This window comes from Castanea sativa, chromosome 10, assembly GCF_040712315.1.
Source record: "Castanea sativa cultivar Marrone di Chiusa Pesio chromosome 10, ASM4071231v1".
NCBI lineage: Eukaryota > Viridiplantae > Streptophyta > Magnoliopsida > Fagales > Fagaceae > Castanea > Castanea sativa.
The window spans coordinates 20,118,859-20,135,963 of NC_134022.1; the positions used below are offsets into that span (position 1 = coordinate 20,118,859).

Sequence of the window (17,105 nt, forward strand, 5' to 3'; positions counted from 1 at the left end):
TGTGGCTACTTTGTCGTTGAGGCTTTGTACTTCCTTGATGTTTATTGGCAGCGTCATCTCCATTATTGCTCGTATCTTGTCCGAGTTGACATCAATACCTCTCTGGGATACCATTAACCCCAAGAATTTTTCGACCGTCACCCGAAATGTAAATTTGTTCAGATTCAGCTTCATGTTGTAAAAGTGAAGGGTATTAAAGGTTTCCTTGAGGTCATCCAAATGGTTGTCTTCCTGTTGGCTTTTTACCAACATGTCGTCCATGTAGACTTGAACGTTCCTCCCAATCTGATGTGCAAACATCCTGTTCATCAGCCTTTGATACGTGGCACCCACGTTCTTAAGTCCAAATGACATTAATTTATAGTAGAAGAGACCTTGGCTGGTGATGAATGAAGTCTTCTCCTGATCAGCTTCATCCAGCCTGATCTGGTTGTAACAAAAAAATGCATCCATGAAGCTCAGCAACTAGTGTCTTGCTGTCGAATCCACCAAGATGTCAATTCACGGAAGTGGGTAGCTGTTCTTGGGGCATGCCTTGTTTAAGTCCGTGAAGTCCACACACATCCTTCACTTCCCGTTGGCCTTTTTGACCATCACGATGTTGGCCAGCCAGTCAGGGTAGTATACTTCTCGTATGAACTCTACTTCTTGTAATTTGAGAACCTCTTCTGCTATGGCTTTGTCCCACTCCTGCGCGAACACCCGTTTTTTCTAACAGATGGGACTAAAAGAGGGCGATACATTCAATTTGTGGACTATGACCGAAGGATCAATTCCAGGCATGTCCTCATGGCTCTAGGCGAAGACGTCCTAGTTCTCCTTAGAAATGCTATGAGTGCTTGACGAACTGGTAGGCTAGCGAGAGTGTCGATCCTGGCCGTTCGCTCAGGCCTAGAATCATCAAGAAGTACCTCTTCCAACCCCTCCACGGGCTATGCCACCGTCCGCTGTTCTTCTATACACATGGTTTGTAAATGATCATCCATCTCCAACATGGCAATGTAGCACTCACGCGCTGCTACTTGATCTCCTCATAACTTTACCACTCCGTACTTAGTGGGGAACTTGATCATCAGGTGGTAAGTTGAAGTTACGGCCTTCCGTGAGTTAAGGGTAGGATAGCCCAAGATGGCATTGTAAGTGGACGAATAGTCAACAACCAGGAATGTGACATCCTTGGTAATCTGTTGAGGGTAATCACCGACTATTACGGGCAAAGTGACTGCACCAAGGGGGTATACTTTTGTTCCTCCGAATCCAACGAGTGGCTTATTAATTGGAACTAGCCGTTCTCTCTCAATCCTCATCTGCTAGAATGCCGAGTAGTAGAGGATATCAGTAGAGCTTCCATTGTCCATAAGGACCCGGTGAGTGTTGTAGTCCCTAACCCATATGCTAACTACAAGCGCATCGTTGTGTGGGTGGTGGAGACATCGAGCATCCTCCTCCGTGAACCCAATTACAAGGTTGTCGATGCGTGCCATCTTTGGGACTAAACCTGTTAACTGGACGTTCTGGACCATCCTAAGGTAGGAATTGCGTGCCTTCTTGGTTGAACCGGAGGTTGTGGTGCCCAATACAATCATCCTTATCTCCTAGGGGTAGCCTAGAACACTCGTTTTCCCTTCGGGCAGCTTGCTTTTGTGGTTGGTCCGTCCTTTCCTTACTAATGAATCTTTGCAATATTCCTTGTCTGATAAGGGCTTCTATCTGCTGCTTCAAGTCGTAGCAATTGAATGTCTCGTGACCGTGATCATGGTGAAAATGAAAGTACTTGTCTTTGGACCTCTTACTAGGGTCTCCCTTCAGCTTGCCAACAAATGTCAAGGCTCCTTCATCCTTGATCTGCATCAGGACTTAGTGGGGTGAAGCTCGCGAACCTTCTAGTGGAGGGTTTAAAGCACCTATCCTCACATTTGTCTCCAGTCTTTTGTCCCCTGTTTAGTCATGCTTCTTCTTGTCTTTCCTTCTTCTTGGGCTTCTCTTATCGGGCAAGCAACGCGTCTTTTGCGTTCATGTACTTAGTAGCCCTGTAAAGTACATTCGACATGGTTTTCAGGTCGTTTTTGTATAAGGAAAACAAAAACTTCCCCTTCCATAGACCATTGGTGAATGCAGCCACGAGTATCTTGTCATCAGCTTCATCAATTGAGAGGGCTTTCTTGTTAAAGCGGGTGATGTAAGACCTCAGTGTCTCATCCTCCCATTGCTTGATGTTCATCAGGCATGCAGTGGACTTCTTATACTTATGCCCCCCGATAAAGTGTGAGGCAAACTGGGCGCTCAACTCCTTGAAGGTACTGATGGAATTTGGCGTCAACTTGCTGAACTATACCCTTGCGGGGCCCTTTAGTGTAGTGGGAAAGGCCTTGTACATGATCTCATCTGCTACGCCTTGCAGGTGCATCAGGGTTTTGAAAGACTCTAGGTGATCTAAGGGATCCCTAAATCCGTCGTAGGCTTCTACCTACGGCATACGGAACTTCGGTGGAAGGGGGAATGATGTGACGAATGCAGTGAAGGGTGAATCCGTTCGATGGACCAACTCGTCAAGGTCACTCGACACCCGTCCTCTGGGGGCGTTCATCATGAAGTCCATCTATTCTTTCATCATCGACATCTCGGCGACCATGTATGGTAGAGTCGTATTTGCAGGGGATGGATGGCTTGTATCCTATCACTCTTGTCTACTTAAGGCATTGCTGCCATCCGGCCCTTCTTAGTCCCTTCTTTCAGCGTTGTTGCCTTCTTGGTCCTCCTCTTGAGTGTTAAGCCCTACTTTCTTTTGGTGCAATTGTTTCTCTAGGTCATGGTTTTGCTTGGTAAGGCGTTCTATTGTCGCGGCAAGAGTCTGAACTTGTCTCTCGAGGGCGGTGGTGCGTAGTTCATTGTCTAGGAAGCAGTAGTATGACTTACTTCTTCCTATAGACGGCGCTAACTGATGATGCCGAAAATCGTCAGTAAGCTGCATGGTTCTTGCATGCTTTTAGACAAGACCTGCACAACAAAGAACAAGAAGAAGACCCTACAGAGAGTATCGGTGTGGTACCTGCCAAATATCCTCTGAAGGTTAAGTTAGAGAACTTTCACAACTCGAGAGTGTCAAAACTGGGGTAAATTATGCGTACCTTATTTTCTAAGAGTTTTGGGTTTTTATAGTAGTGTACAACCGACTTTTGTTTCTTGGCTAAGAAGATGTTTCCTTGTGGGGAAAATCCTCATAAATGTATGTATTTTGCAGGATTCTTCCCATATTGGGATTCCATTGACTAGGGTTAATTGTAGGGTGCAAGGCATTTCCATTTAGGTTTCCTTGGAGAACACTTAAGCCAAATAGATGCCACATGGCCTTGATATCCGTCCCCCTTGTATCCATTTAGCTAGAATTTGTCCACTATGAAGGATTAATCCGTCTTATATATTCCCCGTCTAGTGCATTAATCCATCGTCTTCTCCTTATGTTTTGATCATCCATTATCCTAGTACCATCACCTATAGCAGGTTTTATTGAACAAGTCCATCTATTTTAATTTTATCATCTTCAATTTTCATGATAAAGTCTCAAATTAACTCAATATGTTTTGTGAACTTGTGGAACATGGGATTTGTAACAATGTGGAGTGCTAATTTGTTGTATGGTATTGGGGTCATTGATAGTTGTGACAATGTCATAGCCTTTAAATTGAGAAGCCAGATGAGCCCACACGTGAATGTGATGAAGCCCATATAACACAACATTCAACTTTGACAGATGAGTGAAAAAACAAGTATTTTGCTTCTTGCTCTTCCAAAACATGGTTTCCCCTAAGAAAAACACAGTAGTCACAACTCACAAGATGGGTGCAAGAGGTATGTGATAATGTATATTGCGCCTTTACCAAGAGTAGGCTTAAGATTATGTAAAACTCGATCGATGAACAAAATTAAAGGGCTTATGAGATTTTTAGTTGAGTTTAAAAACTCAAAACTATAACAACAAACAAAATATGATCTCGATGATATGTTGTTTGGCTTTAAAATATAATCTTCGTTACATTTTAGTTCATAAAATATGTATTTTATTAGATATACAGTACTGAAAAAAAAATTATAATAGAATTGTACCGATGGATGAAATTGTAGCATTTCTAAAATTTAAAGACGGAAATGTTTTTTATTTAATTTTTTATATTTTAAGAATTCAAAAAATGATATTGTTGCAAACAAAAAAAATAAAAAATTGAAGTTGAATTCATAGTACGCACAAATTAGTATTTGAAATTCATAAATTACATTTTTTTTTTTTTGAAAACCATAAATCACATATTTAATAGAACATAAACTATATCTTTTTATTTTTTTGTTTCCAAAATATAGATATAGTTTAGGTTTATTTATTTAGTTTTATAATTAATCTATATATATATTATATCATATCATATACTATATAATAAAAGTTGGGCTTAGAAGCCGTGGTTGCGTTAAGTGGCTTCACCATATTGCAGAATTTTTTTTAGATTTTTAGATTTTAAAAAAATATATAATTTTTCATCTTCTATAATTTCTAAATTGATAAAATATATCCTAAATTTTGTTCTTATCAAAATTTTTTTTGGGATAAAGTAGCAATTTGTGTTTTCGTATTTAATTTTTACGTAAACTTCTTTTACCTCATATCAAATACTTCTTTTATTATTCATGTAATTTTTTTTAACGTAAAGTTGGGAGAGATTTTAGAATTGGGAAAGATATAATTAAAATACGTTGGAAATAAGATTTTTAAGATGAATTTAAAAGTTGATAAAAAATCTTAATTGATAAAAAAAAACTGCTACAGGTACTACTTTAAGTCTTCTTATCTTCTTCTTTTTTTTTAATGAAAATTCTTCATACTGATTAATACACTTCTTTTTCTAGCCTTAGGTTTCTCTTCACTTCCAAATTCTTTATTTACATACCTTCTCTTTATTTCATTAATTTTAAATTAATTAAAAATATTAATCTCATTATAATTTAAAGTTCTACATTAGTTAAACCTCTTTTAAGTTGATATATCATCTATTTTTTTGGAGAAAGAGATACTCACATCAACATATAAAAATCCTCTAATCCCCCGCACCTCAAGCTCACTCTTAACCCTATGATGATTTCTTAGAGTTTTTACTTTCAACATGGTGAGCAAAGCAAAGAGCAAAGCAAGAAGAGCAAGAGGATTGGTTTGGCACCAAGTTTTAGGTATATGAAAGCTAGGGTTTTTACTTTAGTTAGGGAATGCTTGGTATGATTGTTGGGCTGAAATTAGTCATGTGTATCTCTATATTAATCATTAAATTGCAGGAAAAAAGTAAAAAGATTGTATCTTTTTTGTTTTTGGTTTAAATTTATGTGCAGATAACAAGTTATTAGAGATGGGTTTCAAGTCAGTTTACAAATTACAGGAGATATTTCCAAAGGTATTAAAAACTTGGTCACGTTCCATTCTTTTAGTTGTTTATTTGTTTCTGTTGTTAAATTGCTACACATACTACTTTAATTGTTTTTATATTTTTAATAAAAATTCTTCTTATCAATTAATACACATTGTGAGAGACCTCGTAAAGTGACTCTCAAAAAGAGAGACTTTTGTAGTGCTTTTAAGGGCATCTCTCTTTTTGGGTAAGTGATATGGAGTTGCCACTTATTTTTTATGTACAAAAAATAAGAAAAACTAAAGACCAAATACATGACTAAATTGTTCCTCTATCATTGATTGAATAAAGAAGATAGATGTTTGAAAATTTGAACATTACATGGCTTTGGGTCCTAGTTACAATCTACCACATAATTACATGGCTTTTTGTCCTAGTTACAATCTACCCAAAAATAAATAAAGACAAGACTAGATCTACTTAGCCAAAGACCTAAATTTGGAGGCTGGGTTACAGAATGGGAAGGTGTTAGGCACCCATTCCGCCCAGACAGAGTCTGGTCTTCTAGACTCTTGTGACCAATGTACCATTTTTTTGCATGTTATGAATGATATGTTGCATAAGTAAAATACACTAAACCGCACAAATTTATTTATGAATGTATTCTCTTTTTGTTTAAAAATTCCAATATGTTTTGAAGGTTAGAAAAATTGATTTTGACTTATAAAAAATCAAATCTATTTTTTTAGAGATAAAAAAAAAATGGTTTTGAGTTTTGTAAAAGATCAGATCTGTTTTGTGATGATAAAAAAATGGTTTTTTATATAACAGAACAATCAGATTTGTTTTTATATTTGAAAAAGATTTTTTTTTTTTAAATTTTTATGGAGAGGATCTCATTCACAAAATAATTTTATGCTACATGGACCAAACAAAACAAACAACAATCACAACAATACATGATCTCTTTCTTTATTTTAAAAATCTGCATGCATTAAAAAAATCAGATCTGTATCTAATGAAGATACAAAATCCATTTTTGTTTTGAGAAAAATTCAGATCTACATCTAATGAAGATGCAGATCTGTTTTTGTTTAAGGAAAAATTCAGATCTACATCTAAGGAAGATGTAGATCCTTTTTTTTTTGAAGAAAAAGAGTTAAGTACATGCAAATCTTTAAAACTGATAGGCCAAGAATGTATTTACCTCTTGTGAAATATTAATTGATTAATTACCCAAGTTTATTAATTGATCAGATTAACATGCAATGTACGTGGCAGCACAAACAAATCACCTAATAACTAAATATGCAGCGAAAATTAAATGACACGGTGATTTGTTTACAAATGGGAAAAACCTACATGACAAAAACCCCACCGGGTGATTTTAAGGTCACCACTCTCGAGAATTCACTATTATCATAACAAGCAGTTACAAGTAAAGGAATCCTAATACCTTATACCAACCTACAGTTGAACCCTTACCTCAATACCCAATTGGACTTGTTCTGTAGTGACAATCTCTCCTTGTATTGCACTGCTCCTAGTACGTGACTAATCAAAAGATGCGCGGATCCCAGTACGCAACTTGATCACCAACTTAAGAAGGATGTTGGCTACAAAGTTCTTTTATTCATCACACGATGAAGATCACGAAGTTGCTTGGTTACAAAACCCTACGGTGTACAAACATAGCAGCTCCTTCAAAAGAAAGATGAACTAGGGCAAACTTTGTCTTCAGTCACAATTTGCATGAACAAAACTTTGCTCTACACTCGTGCAACTTGTGTCACATTTGACGGCCCTTAAAATAATCCTTATATATGTTTAGATTTGTGAGAAAAAAAAACCTAAACACATACTCACGCATTGGATGAAAATTTGAGTTTCATAAACCTCGATAGATAGCCATCTATCGAGATAGCTGTCGAGCCACGGGCTTTAGCAGCTTTTAAACCTCGATAGATATTAGCTGTCGAGATTTAAAATCTAACACTTTCTTACTTGATTCTTGGACAGACTTGCACGGCTTTAAAATTTGAACTTGAAACCTTATTCCTTGAAGTATTAAACACATCCTAGATCTACCCAATTACAAGTAAAGTGCATTTTGTCAAAGGATTAGCCCATTACATAAAATGTTGACATATGCTCCTAACATGAATCACATATGTCCCAACAAAAACTAAGAAACAGATTACAGTAACAATAAAAAAATCAAGAGCTTATTTTCACAATCTGAATTAACTAGTCAGGATATAAATAATGAAACATGCATCATTATGATAAGAGAAACATAAAAACAAAAAGGTTAGAAAACAACCTTTTGCATGAGCACTCTTCTACTTAAGAGGATGTTTTAGGGTTCAAAGAAACTTATTTAGTTATCTTTGAAACCTAAAAACTCTAATTCTTGTTGCAAATCTCAGAGAGGATTAGCTAATATCAGCAATTTGAGAGTCTCAAAATGTATGCCTCTCTGAGTGTAAAAAAAATGTGCTAAATTATGAGACCTAGCCCCTATTTATAGGGATTGGAGTGCTTAAAAAATAAGCAATGACGCTTAAAATGCGAATCAGGATGCATTATTTTGCAAAAAGGTCGAAAATGATGTGCCTTATCATCACCCGAAGGCCGTTGGGCCAAAGCCCAAAGATGGGAATTTGGCACTCCAAAAGTGCTGAATTGGCTCTTGGATGCCGAATGCACTTTCATGTTCAGGTGCCATTTGGACTCCTCTTCTAGGGTTTTTTTTTATCGGTCCTTGCACCTAGATGTGTTTTCATCCTCCGTCTAAGCTTTTGTCTCTTTTCTAGATAATTCAAGCTTTTTAAGAACAATTATTTTGTAGATAAATAACCTAAAATAAATCTTGATAAAGTTCAAGCTTGATCTTGACGAAGGAAGTGTCCGCAACTAATAGGCGTGATCTTGATGAAAGGAGTGTCTATGACTAGCAGGCTTGATCTTGACGAAAGGAGTGTCTGCAACCAATATGCTTGATCTTGACGAAAGGTAATGTCTGCAACCATGATATTGATCTTGGATACGTAGGTTCCTTTCATCTTCCATAGCTTTTTCCACTCCACAATTGGATTTGATGGTTGGGGTGGGTGATGGGATATTTCTTTATATGCTGATTTTACTAAAAAGCATCCTTTGGGATCTGGTAACCAAATGAGCTTGTCTGGCTGGGATCTAAACTGTATATGAATAAAGAGAATAGCTTTGGCAGAGACTGGCTTAAATAGCTCAAGAATTTGTGGTGCTTTCCACCTACGAATATCAGGGTCGATTAATTGAGAGACCTTGGTAGCTTTTCTCAGTATGGATGCAGATTTTGGAGTTGGAATGAACCCCTGAATCCATGGCACCCACGAATCAAGCCAAATATCAACGAGTTTCCATCTCCAATAAGATAGCAAGCACCTTTTGAGACAATGGACTTTGCCTTCTCAATTGCTTTCCAGATAGGGGATGTGTTCTCTGGTACATTAGCTTGTAGCCAATCATCTCTAGCCTTGTACTTTGATATGAGAATCCTCATGCATATACTTTCCCTTTTAGACACCATCGTCCTGGCCAATTTGGCCAACAATGCACTATTTACCTCATTGGCTATTTTGAAGCCTAGGCCGCCAAGACTTCTTGGGTAACAGAGTTTATCCCATGCGCTCCATGCCATAAATCCGCCCTCACGCTGCCTTGGTTTCCACAAGAACCTTCTAGTTAAAGAATCTAGCTTGTCACAAACTTTGTTGGGGATACTAAAGGTGGACATAGTGTAATTGGGTAATGTTTGTGCTACTAAGTTGATAAGGGTCCTCCTCCCTGCCCAAGATAGGCACTTGCTTCTCCATCCCATCAATTTAGCCTCAAGTTTATCTTCAAGGAAAGTAAAATCCTTACACGGGGATCTGGATAGTAACAATGGTACTCCCAAATATACTGCATCTTTTTTTAAGTTTTTCACTTGGAATATGCTCTTTACATTTCTTCGGGTTTGGGATTGTGTGTGCTTGGAGAAATAAACCCTAGACTTGCTCATATTAATAGCTTGACCCGACCATTTGCAATATTTTTCCAGAGTTTTCATCAAATGCATCTCTCCTAGAAGCCTTTGAGAACAAAACGATGTCATCGGCATACATGACATGAGTAATAGTTGGTCCACTAATGCTTGTTTTGATGCCATAGACATTTTTCAGGTTCAGTTCATGATCCAGCAGCCTTGATAGAATTTCTTGGCCCAAGATGAACAACTATGGAGATAGCGGGTCTCCTTGCCTCAAGCCTCTGCTTGGCTTAAAGGATTTGGATTTACCCCCATTTACCAAGACCTCAAAAGAGACCGAGGAAATACATGCCAGAATCCATTTGGTAAACACTTTATTGAAGCCAAAGTGCAGCAAGACAGTTTGGATGAACTTCCAGTTAACCCTATCATTTGCCTTTTGGAGGTCTAGTTTGATAGCCATCAACCCATACTTTGTTTTCCGGGATTTGAAGCTGATGATGCAAGGAAAATCAGTAGGCTGGATACTCCGGATTTGAAAGAACCACTCGCTCTCTAATGGCCTGAAAACAAAGGAAAATGATCAAAGGCGACCGGGATCGCCGGCCAAGAACCCTCCGATGGTAAAGTCAGTTTTCTCTCTATATCTTTGGAGTTCCAATTTCTTGGGAAAATGTGCAACGTACCTTCCATTGGTCTGAATGGCTGTTTATATAGTGTCCTGGGGGCAGTTATTGAAATTGTAACCTCCCCTGAATTTCTGGAGGTTCGGGGTTCTTGGATAACTCCCATAACCACCTGACAGTTGCATTTTCTCACACAACGGTCATCGGAAGTTATGCGTGTATTATGGAATGGTAAAATGTGCTTAATAATTCTAAGTGTAAAAGCCTCGTCCATGAGTCTTTACGTGGACGAGTCCTCTCGGGATGGGCTGTGTGCATCCTTTGGATGAGGGATGTAGCTTCGCTATCACCCAAGGACGGCCTTGTGCGTTATCCTCGTCTTGATGATAACTCCTAGGCGGCTACTGAGGCGATAACCGTCCAGGGACGGTCTGAGCATCTTTATCCCTCATCAGTTGCCCCCTCGTCTAGGGGTTATGCAGTGTATTGACAGACTTTAGGACGAGTCTCTTCTTTTCTTTTTTCTCTTTTTTTTTTTTTTTTAGAAACGTTCCACGTGTCACACATCCATAAGGGGTTGGTCATGTAAGTTTACTTCTTCAAGGCATATGCCACGTGTCGCCTTCTGATCGGTTCCGTCATTGCGATTATCGAGACTTTTTTACCTATAAATAGTGGTTTTCCTCTCATGCCCCTTTCACTTTTTCAAATTTTCTGCTTTGACACTCTCGTTCGTTGCTTCGTCTAAGAGTATCCTTAGCATCCTTAGTGTCCCTCATCTAGAGCCAGGTAATCTCTCTACCCTTACTCCAGCTTTCCTTTTTAAGTGTTAGGACGTTTTCAATGGCCTCCTGTTCATCTAGCGACAGTGTGGTTAAGGCCATAGATGAGTATCACGACTCCTCTAGTTATAGCACCTCCAGTGATGGTAGTAGTAGTAGTGGCCACACAACCGAGGAATACACATATGGTGTTCCTGGAGTTCCTGTAGAAACCTTCCAAGAGAGTATTAGGACGAGGACAGCCTCGGGGGCTGATACCTCGACAAGCGTCCCATCGTCCTCTCCTTTAGACGAAGAAAAAATAGTATATAGTTGTGCCATAGAAATTCCTTCAAAGATGGACGAGAAGAGGTTAGACGCTCTTAGGAGTTGGTTCCAGATTCTAGATGATCTGAACCCTAGGTTAGCCGTCAGAGGGGAGTGGTGTTGTCAACCCCATTTTGGGATAGGTGTGTACGAAGCCTACCTGTTAGGGGGACTTAGATTTCCTTTAAATGCCTTTATGAGGGAGTTGCTTACCAGACTGGGCTTGGGGGTTTGTCAGTTTAACCCCAATGCGTGGAGACTTATTATCTCTATGCAAGTCTTGTGGAGGGAGGTGTTTGATGGGAACCGTCCTATCACCGTAGACGAGTTCTTGTATTGTTATAAACCCTCCGAGATAAGCCAATCTCAAGGCTTTTATCAGTTTACAGCCAGGGGCAATGACTGTAGGCTGATTAAGTCCTTACCCTCGTCTGACAAAAACTGGAAGACATAATTTTTCTTTGTCTCTAGTTTCTGGGCGGGGTCTCCTATCGAGGTTGGTAGAGATACATTCCCTCCTTATACCGGAGAATTAGGGAACCTTCATCAAGAAGGTATGATGTGTTTTTCCTTCACTCCTTTTTTTTATTGATTTTGTTGTGTTTTATTTTTAAACAGTGGTCTAACCTTAATTTTCCTCTTCTTTTTGCAGCTGTTAGATGTCCTTCTCTGAGTAAATTCCACCGTGATCGCATCCATAGGGCTCGTCTATACCACGAGAGAGATTTTCACTCGTTGGTGACCCTTCAACGTCTACATAGGTGGGGACTTGGTCCTGACCCGTCCGTCAAAGCCCTCGCGCACGAACTAACCGTCTATAGACGTGAGTGTTTTTATTCTTTAAAACGTGTGTATTATATATATATATATATATATATATATATATATATATATTAATTATTATTTTGTTACTATAATTCATTTATTTGTTTTTATTTTTAGGAATGGCAACCATGAAGGAAAACAAGGGGAAAGAGGTGGTCGAGGAAGTGGCCAGACCTGAAGCTCATCCTGCTGCTAGAGATAAGAGAAAAAGCTTGTCCAAGCATGTGGACTTGGCTAGCTTGCCCAGTCGTCGGGGGAAGAAGGCCAAGTCTGGGTCGTCCAGGCCCGAGACTGCTAGGCCTGATCCTCCTTCCCAGCCGCTCGTCTCGGTTGTTGATATAGACTTGTCCACGCCTGTCAGCGTCATTCCGTCCAAGTCCCCAACTCCTGATTCGTCCCAGCCTCCTCGAAGGATTTCTACTAATTTGTTGGAGAATGAGGATCTGGCTTGGGAACGATTCCAAGAGGCTGTGAAAGGCGAAGACGTGGCTGCGTGCTATGACATGTCTTTGAAGGAGTTCAAGCACTCTGGCATCCACGATCTCTTTAAGGTGACCATCTTGGCCTCGTCTTGGTTTAACCATGTTACCCAATGTTATTTCTATCTTTTGAACTTTCTGTTCTTCCATGTAGGCAATGTCGAAGTTCATAGCTGCGTCCAGGCAGGCCACAGAGATGGACAGGACGAGGATCCTTCTAGAGAAAAGAATAGAAGAGATCAAGAACGACTGTAGGACGTGGGCCGAGGTGGCGAACAAGGCCAAGGACAAGGTTGAGGAGTTGAAGGCTTTGGTGGGGAAGCTGAAGTCCGACGCTGCCAGGAAGGACGACTGTCTCGACCTTCTCCAAAAGAAGAATGACAAGCTGAGTCTTCTTCTTAAGAAAGCTAAGGACAAGGCAGTGGAGGAATTCAAAGCGTCCAAAGAGTTCACTGACCTGCTGGACACGAACTACGCAGCAGGGTTTGAGGATTTTAGGATGGACGCTATAAACAACTTTCCCGAAGTTGACTTTAGCGCCATTAAACTCAACCTTGGAGCTGCTACAAGTTCTCTCGTTCACACAGGCTCAGACGATGTCAACATCGAGGACGACGCTTCCACCAAACCAGCTCAGGACGACCCCAACATTGATGCCCCCCCTCTTGAAGAAAAAATCTTTTTAACTAGTGTTATTGTTGTTTGGCTTTTTTTTTATTTTTTATTTTTATTTAAAATGTATTCAAGTACAATTACCTCGTCTAGAGTGTTCGGGATGAGTTTATTAACAATTGCTTTTTAATGCTTAATTTATAAGGGTTTTTGGACGGTGGTCATCTACCTTCTTTGGAGCAAAGAATATTTTCTTTATCTGTTACCTATTGTATGGACGAGCTTATACATTTGTTGTCATTTATGCAATTGTCTTTTAAACAATGTTCCAAGTGTTGGATGACCGTCTACACGATTTTTTTATGGACGACCAACTTAGGCCGATAATGACGACTACATTACTTTTGCTCGTCCTTTAGGCATTATGACTCGTCTTCTCACAAGGAGTTCATAACGTTTGTTTTACTCGTCTTGACTAGCTACTCGTCTTTAGAATGTTATGCCTTAATGCCCACTTTCTTTCTTAGACGAGTGCGCCTTGCCCTTTTCTTTTTGCTTTATACTCAATAAAAGGAAATCTTGGACGAGCATGCCTTAGCTTTTTCTCTTTGCTTTATCCTTGTCTCAAGGAATGCTTGGACAAGTATGCCTTAGCTTATTTCTCTTTGCTCTATCCTTATTTAAAGGAAAGCCTTGAATGAGTATGCCTTAGCTTATTTCTTTTTGCTTTATCCTTATTTAAAGGAAAGCCTTGGACGAGTATGCCTTAACTTATTTTTCTTTGCTTTATTCTTATTTAAAGGAAAGCCTTGGACGAGTATGCCTTAGCTTATTTTTCTTTGCTTTATCCTTATTTAAAGGAAAGCCTTGGACAAGTGTTTCTGCGTCCGAAGATTTCTATTCATCTTAAGTTTTTGCCCCTTCTGTGGGTATTATTATGGAAACTAGATCTATGCATCAAATACATAAGAAATCCAAACCATATTATTACATGAACATTGTTCACAAGCGTGGCACATGCTTATAAGCTAGTGCCTTATTAAAATACTTAAGAAAAATACATAACCTCGTCTTTCATAAGCTAGTCTGTAAGCGGTGCAAAAGTTTGAGAACTAGTGCACTTTTTATTCACAACACACCATAATAGTAGTAAGAACACAATAGCAAATATAAGCGAACACACAAATCATAGCTGTAACTTTGCCATTGACTTCCCTCGTCCCTGCTTATCATTGATAGTACCTCCTCAGATGTTCCACGTTCCAGGGATGCTCTAACTTCCGCCCGTCCAGAGCTTCCAGGTAGTAAGACCCCTGCCTCTTGCAATTGATTACCCTGTAGGGTCCTTTCCAATTAGGTCCCAATTTTTCATGAGCTGGGTTCCTGGTCGCCAAGGAGACTCTTTTGAGGGACAAGGTCCCCCACACTTAACCATTTGGGTTTCACCATGGCATCATGCTGTTTGGCCATAAGGTTTTTTGTACCTTGCTGTCCTTTGCTCCGCATCCATTCTTACCTCGTCAATAAGATCAAGGTCAAGACGAAGTTGTTCCCCATTCTCTTTCTCCTGGTACTCCATCACTCGGTGACTAGCCATATGAACTTCCGTCGGTATGACAGCTTCACTTCCGTAGGCTAGTTTAAAGGGGGTCTCTCTCGTCAGAGTTCGTACAGTCGTCCTATAGGCCCAAAGAACACCTGGTAGCTCGTCTGGCCATATCCCTTTTGCCCCCTCGAGCCGAGTCTTGATGATTTTCAGCAGGGATTGGTTTGCTACTTCTGCTTGTCCATTTGCCTGCTGATGGAAGGGTGAGGAATAGTGATTCTTGATCCCAAAATGATTGCAAAAGTCCCTAAAGGGCGCGTTGTCGAATTGACGTCCGTTGTCCGATACTAATGCCCTGGGTACTTCGAACCTACATAGAATATTCTTCTATACAAAATTTTTCACGTTTTGTTGAGTGATTGCTGCAAAAGGTTCGGCTTCTATCCACTTGGTAAAGTAATCGATTCCTACCACCAAAAACTTCATTTGTCGGTTTCCTATGGGAAAAGGGCCTAAGATATTCAGTCTCCACTGTGCGAAGGGCCATGGGGCCATCATTGGGGTCTGGTACTCTGACGGCTGTCTAGTTACATTGCTGTAGCGCTGATACTGGTCACATACCTTGACATAGGCTTTAGCATCTGCCTGCATTGTAGGCCAGTAGTAGCCGGCACGGACGATCTTATGGACCAGCGACCTCACTCCTGAATGATTTCCACATGCTCCTTCATGAACTTCCCTTAGAACATAGTTTGACTCGTCAAGAGCCAAGCACCTTAAGTAAGGTTGGGAAAAACCTCGCTTGTACAATACTTCATTTATGAGGACGTACTTGGTTGCCCTGACCCTTAACTTTCTCACTTCATCCTTGTCTTCGGGAAGCCTTCCATCTTTGAGATAAATCATTATTGGACTCATCCAATTTTCTCCTCCTTCTATCTGCTGTATGTCAGGGATGTCTATGCTCGGCATATATTGGATGTTGTTGTACTCGTCTGTAACCCCTGCCGAAGCTGCTTTTGCCAAGGCGTCCGCTTCCGTATTTTCCTCCCTGGGTAGTTGAACAAAACTTACAGCCGAAAATTTTCGTGCAAGTCGTTTCACTTTGTTGAGGTATTTCTTCATTCGATCTTCCTTAGTATCACACATTCCATTTACTTGGTTAATGACCAGCTGAGAATCTCCTCTGATTGTTACCGACTCTGCCCCTAAAGACTTAGCCAATTCCGATCCCTTGAGTAGAGCCTCGTACTCAGCCTCGTTGTTGGTAGTTTGATACTGCAGACGGGCTGCATACTCCAGCCTGTCACCCTCAGGGGACTTCAGTATAACCCCAATTCCTCCTGCATACAGTGTGGACGACCCATCGACATTGATCACCCATTTCTCAACACTTTCGCCCTTGTCCAGCTTATCCTGGCTGGGGGTGAACTCTGCGATGAAATCTGCCAATGCCTGCGCCTTTATCGCACTCCTCGGGAGGTATCTGATATCAAACTCGCTAAACTCAACAGCTCATTGTACTAGCCGTCCAGCAGATTCCAACTTGCTCATTGCCTTCTTTATGGGATTGTTTGTTAGGACGTTGATGATGTGAGCCTGAAAGTAATGCCTCAGCTTCCTGGAAGCCGTGATCAGTGCAAAGGCTAGCTTCTCCATCATTGGGTATCGTCCTTCTGCTCCTCTCATTGCACGACTCGTATAATAAACCGGTTTCTGGATTCTCCCTTCTTCTCTGACCAACGCTGAACTTATTGCGTGTGGGGAAACTGCCAAGTACAAATACAACACTTCCCCAAGTACAGACGGACTCAATAACAGCGCTGTCATGAGATACGTCTTCAAGTCTTGGAAGGCCCTTTGACACTTGTCTGTCCATTCAAATGCCTTCCTCAGGACTTTAAAGAAAGGCAAGCACTTATCAGTAGCTTTCGAGACAAACCTGTTAAAGGCAGCGACCCGTCCGGTAAGAGACTGGACTTCCTTGATATTTTTTGGTGGTTCCATGTTCAGTATCACCTGAATTTTGTCCGGATTTGCTTCAATTCCTCTATGCGACACCATGAACCCCAAAAATTTTCCTGACGAAACTCTGAAAGCGCACTTGCTTGGATTTAATTTCATGTTGTACCGTCGCAATGTATCGGAAGTCTCTTGAAGGTCATCTAGATGTTTGCTTGCCCTTGTACTGGCTCTTTACCAGCATGTCGTCTACATAAATCTCTACATTTCGCCCGATTTGAGGACGGAACATATGGTTAACCAGCCTTTGGTAAGTTGCCCCTGCGTTCTTGAAACCAAAGGGCATTACCTTGTAACAATACAACCCTTGACTCGTAATGAATGAGGTCTTCTCCTAATCCGCTTCATCCATCCGTATCTGGTTGTAACCTGAGAAAGCGTCCATGAAGCTAAGCACTCTGTGACCTGCCGTCGAGTCAACCAACTGGTCAATGCGTGGCAATGGGTAACTATCTTTGGGGCAAGCTTTGTTTAAATCAGTGAAGTCCACGCACATTCGCCACTT

At 40.4% G+C, this 17,105-nt stretch overlaps 1 protein-coding gene across 1 annotated transcript; it reads right to left on the reverse strand.

The window, feature by feature from the left end:
* Nucleotides 1-8,709: 8,709 nt before the first annotated feature.
* On the reverse strand, nt 8,710-9,168 carry LOC142612184 (putative mitochondrial protein AtMg00310). The gene has a single exon (XM_075784300.1). It carries the CDS (start codon nt 9,166-9,168, stop codon nt 8,710-8,712), a length of 459 nt encoding a protein of 152 aa, XP_075640415.1.
* Between the last annotated feature and the right edge of the window lie 7,937 nt (nt 9,169-17,105).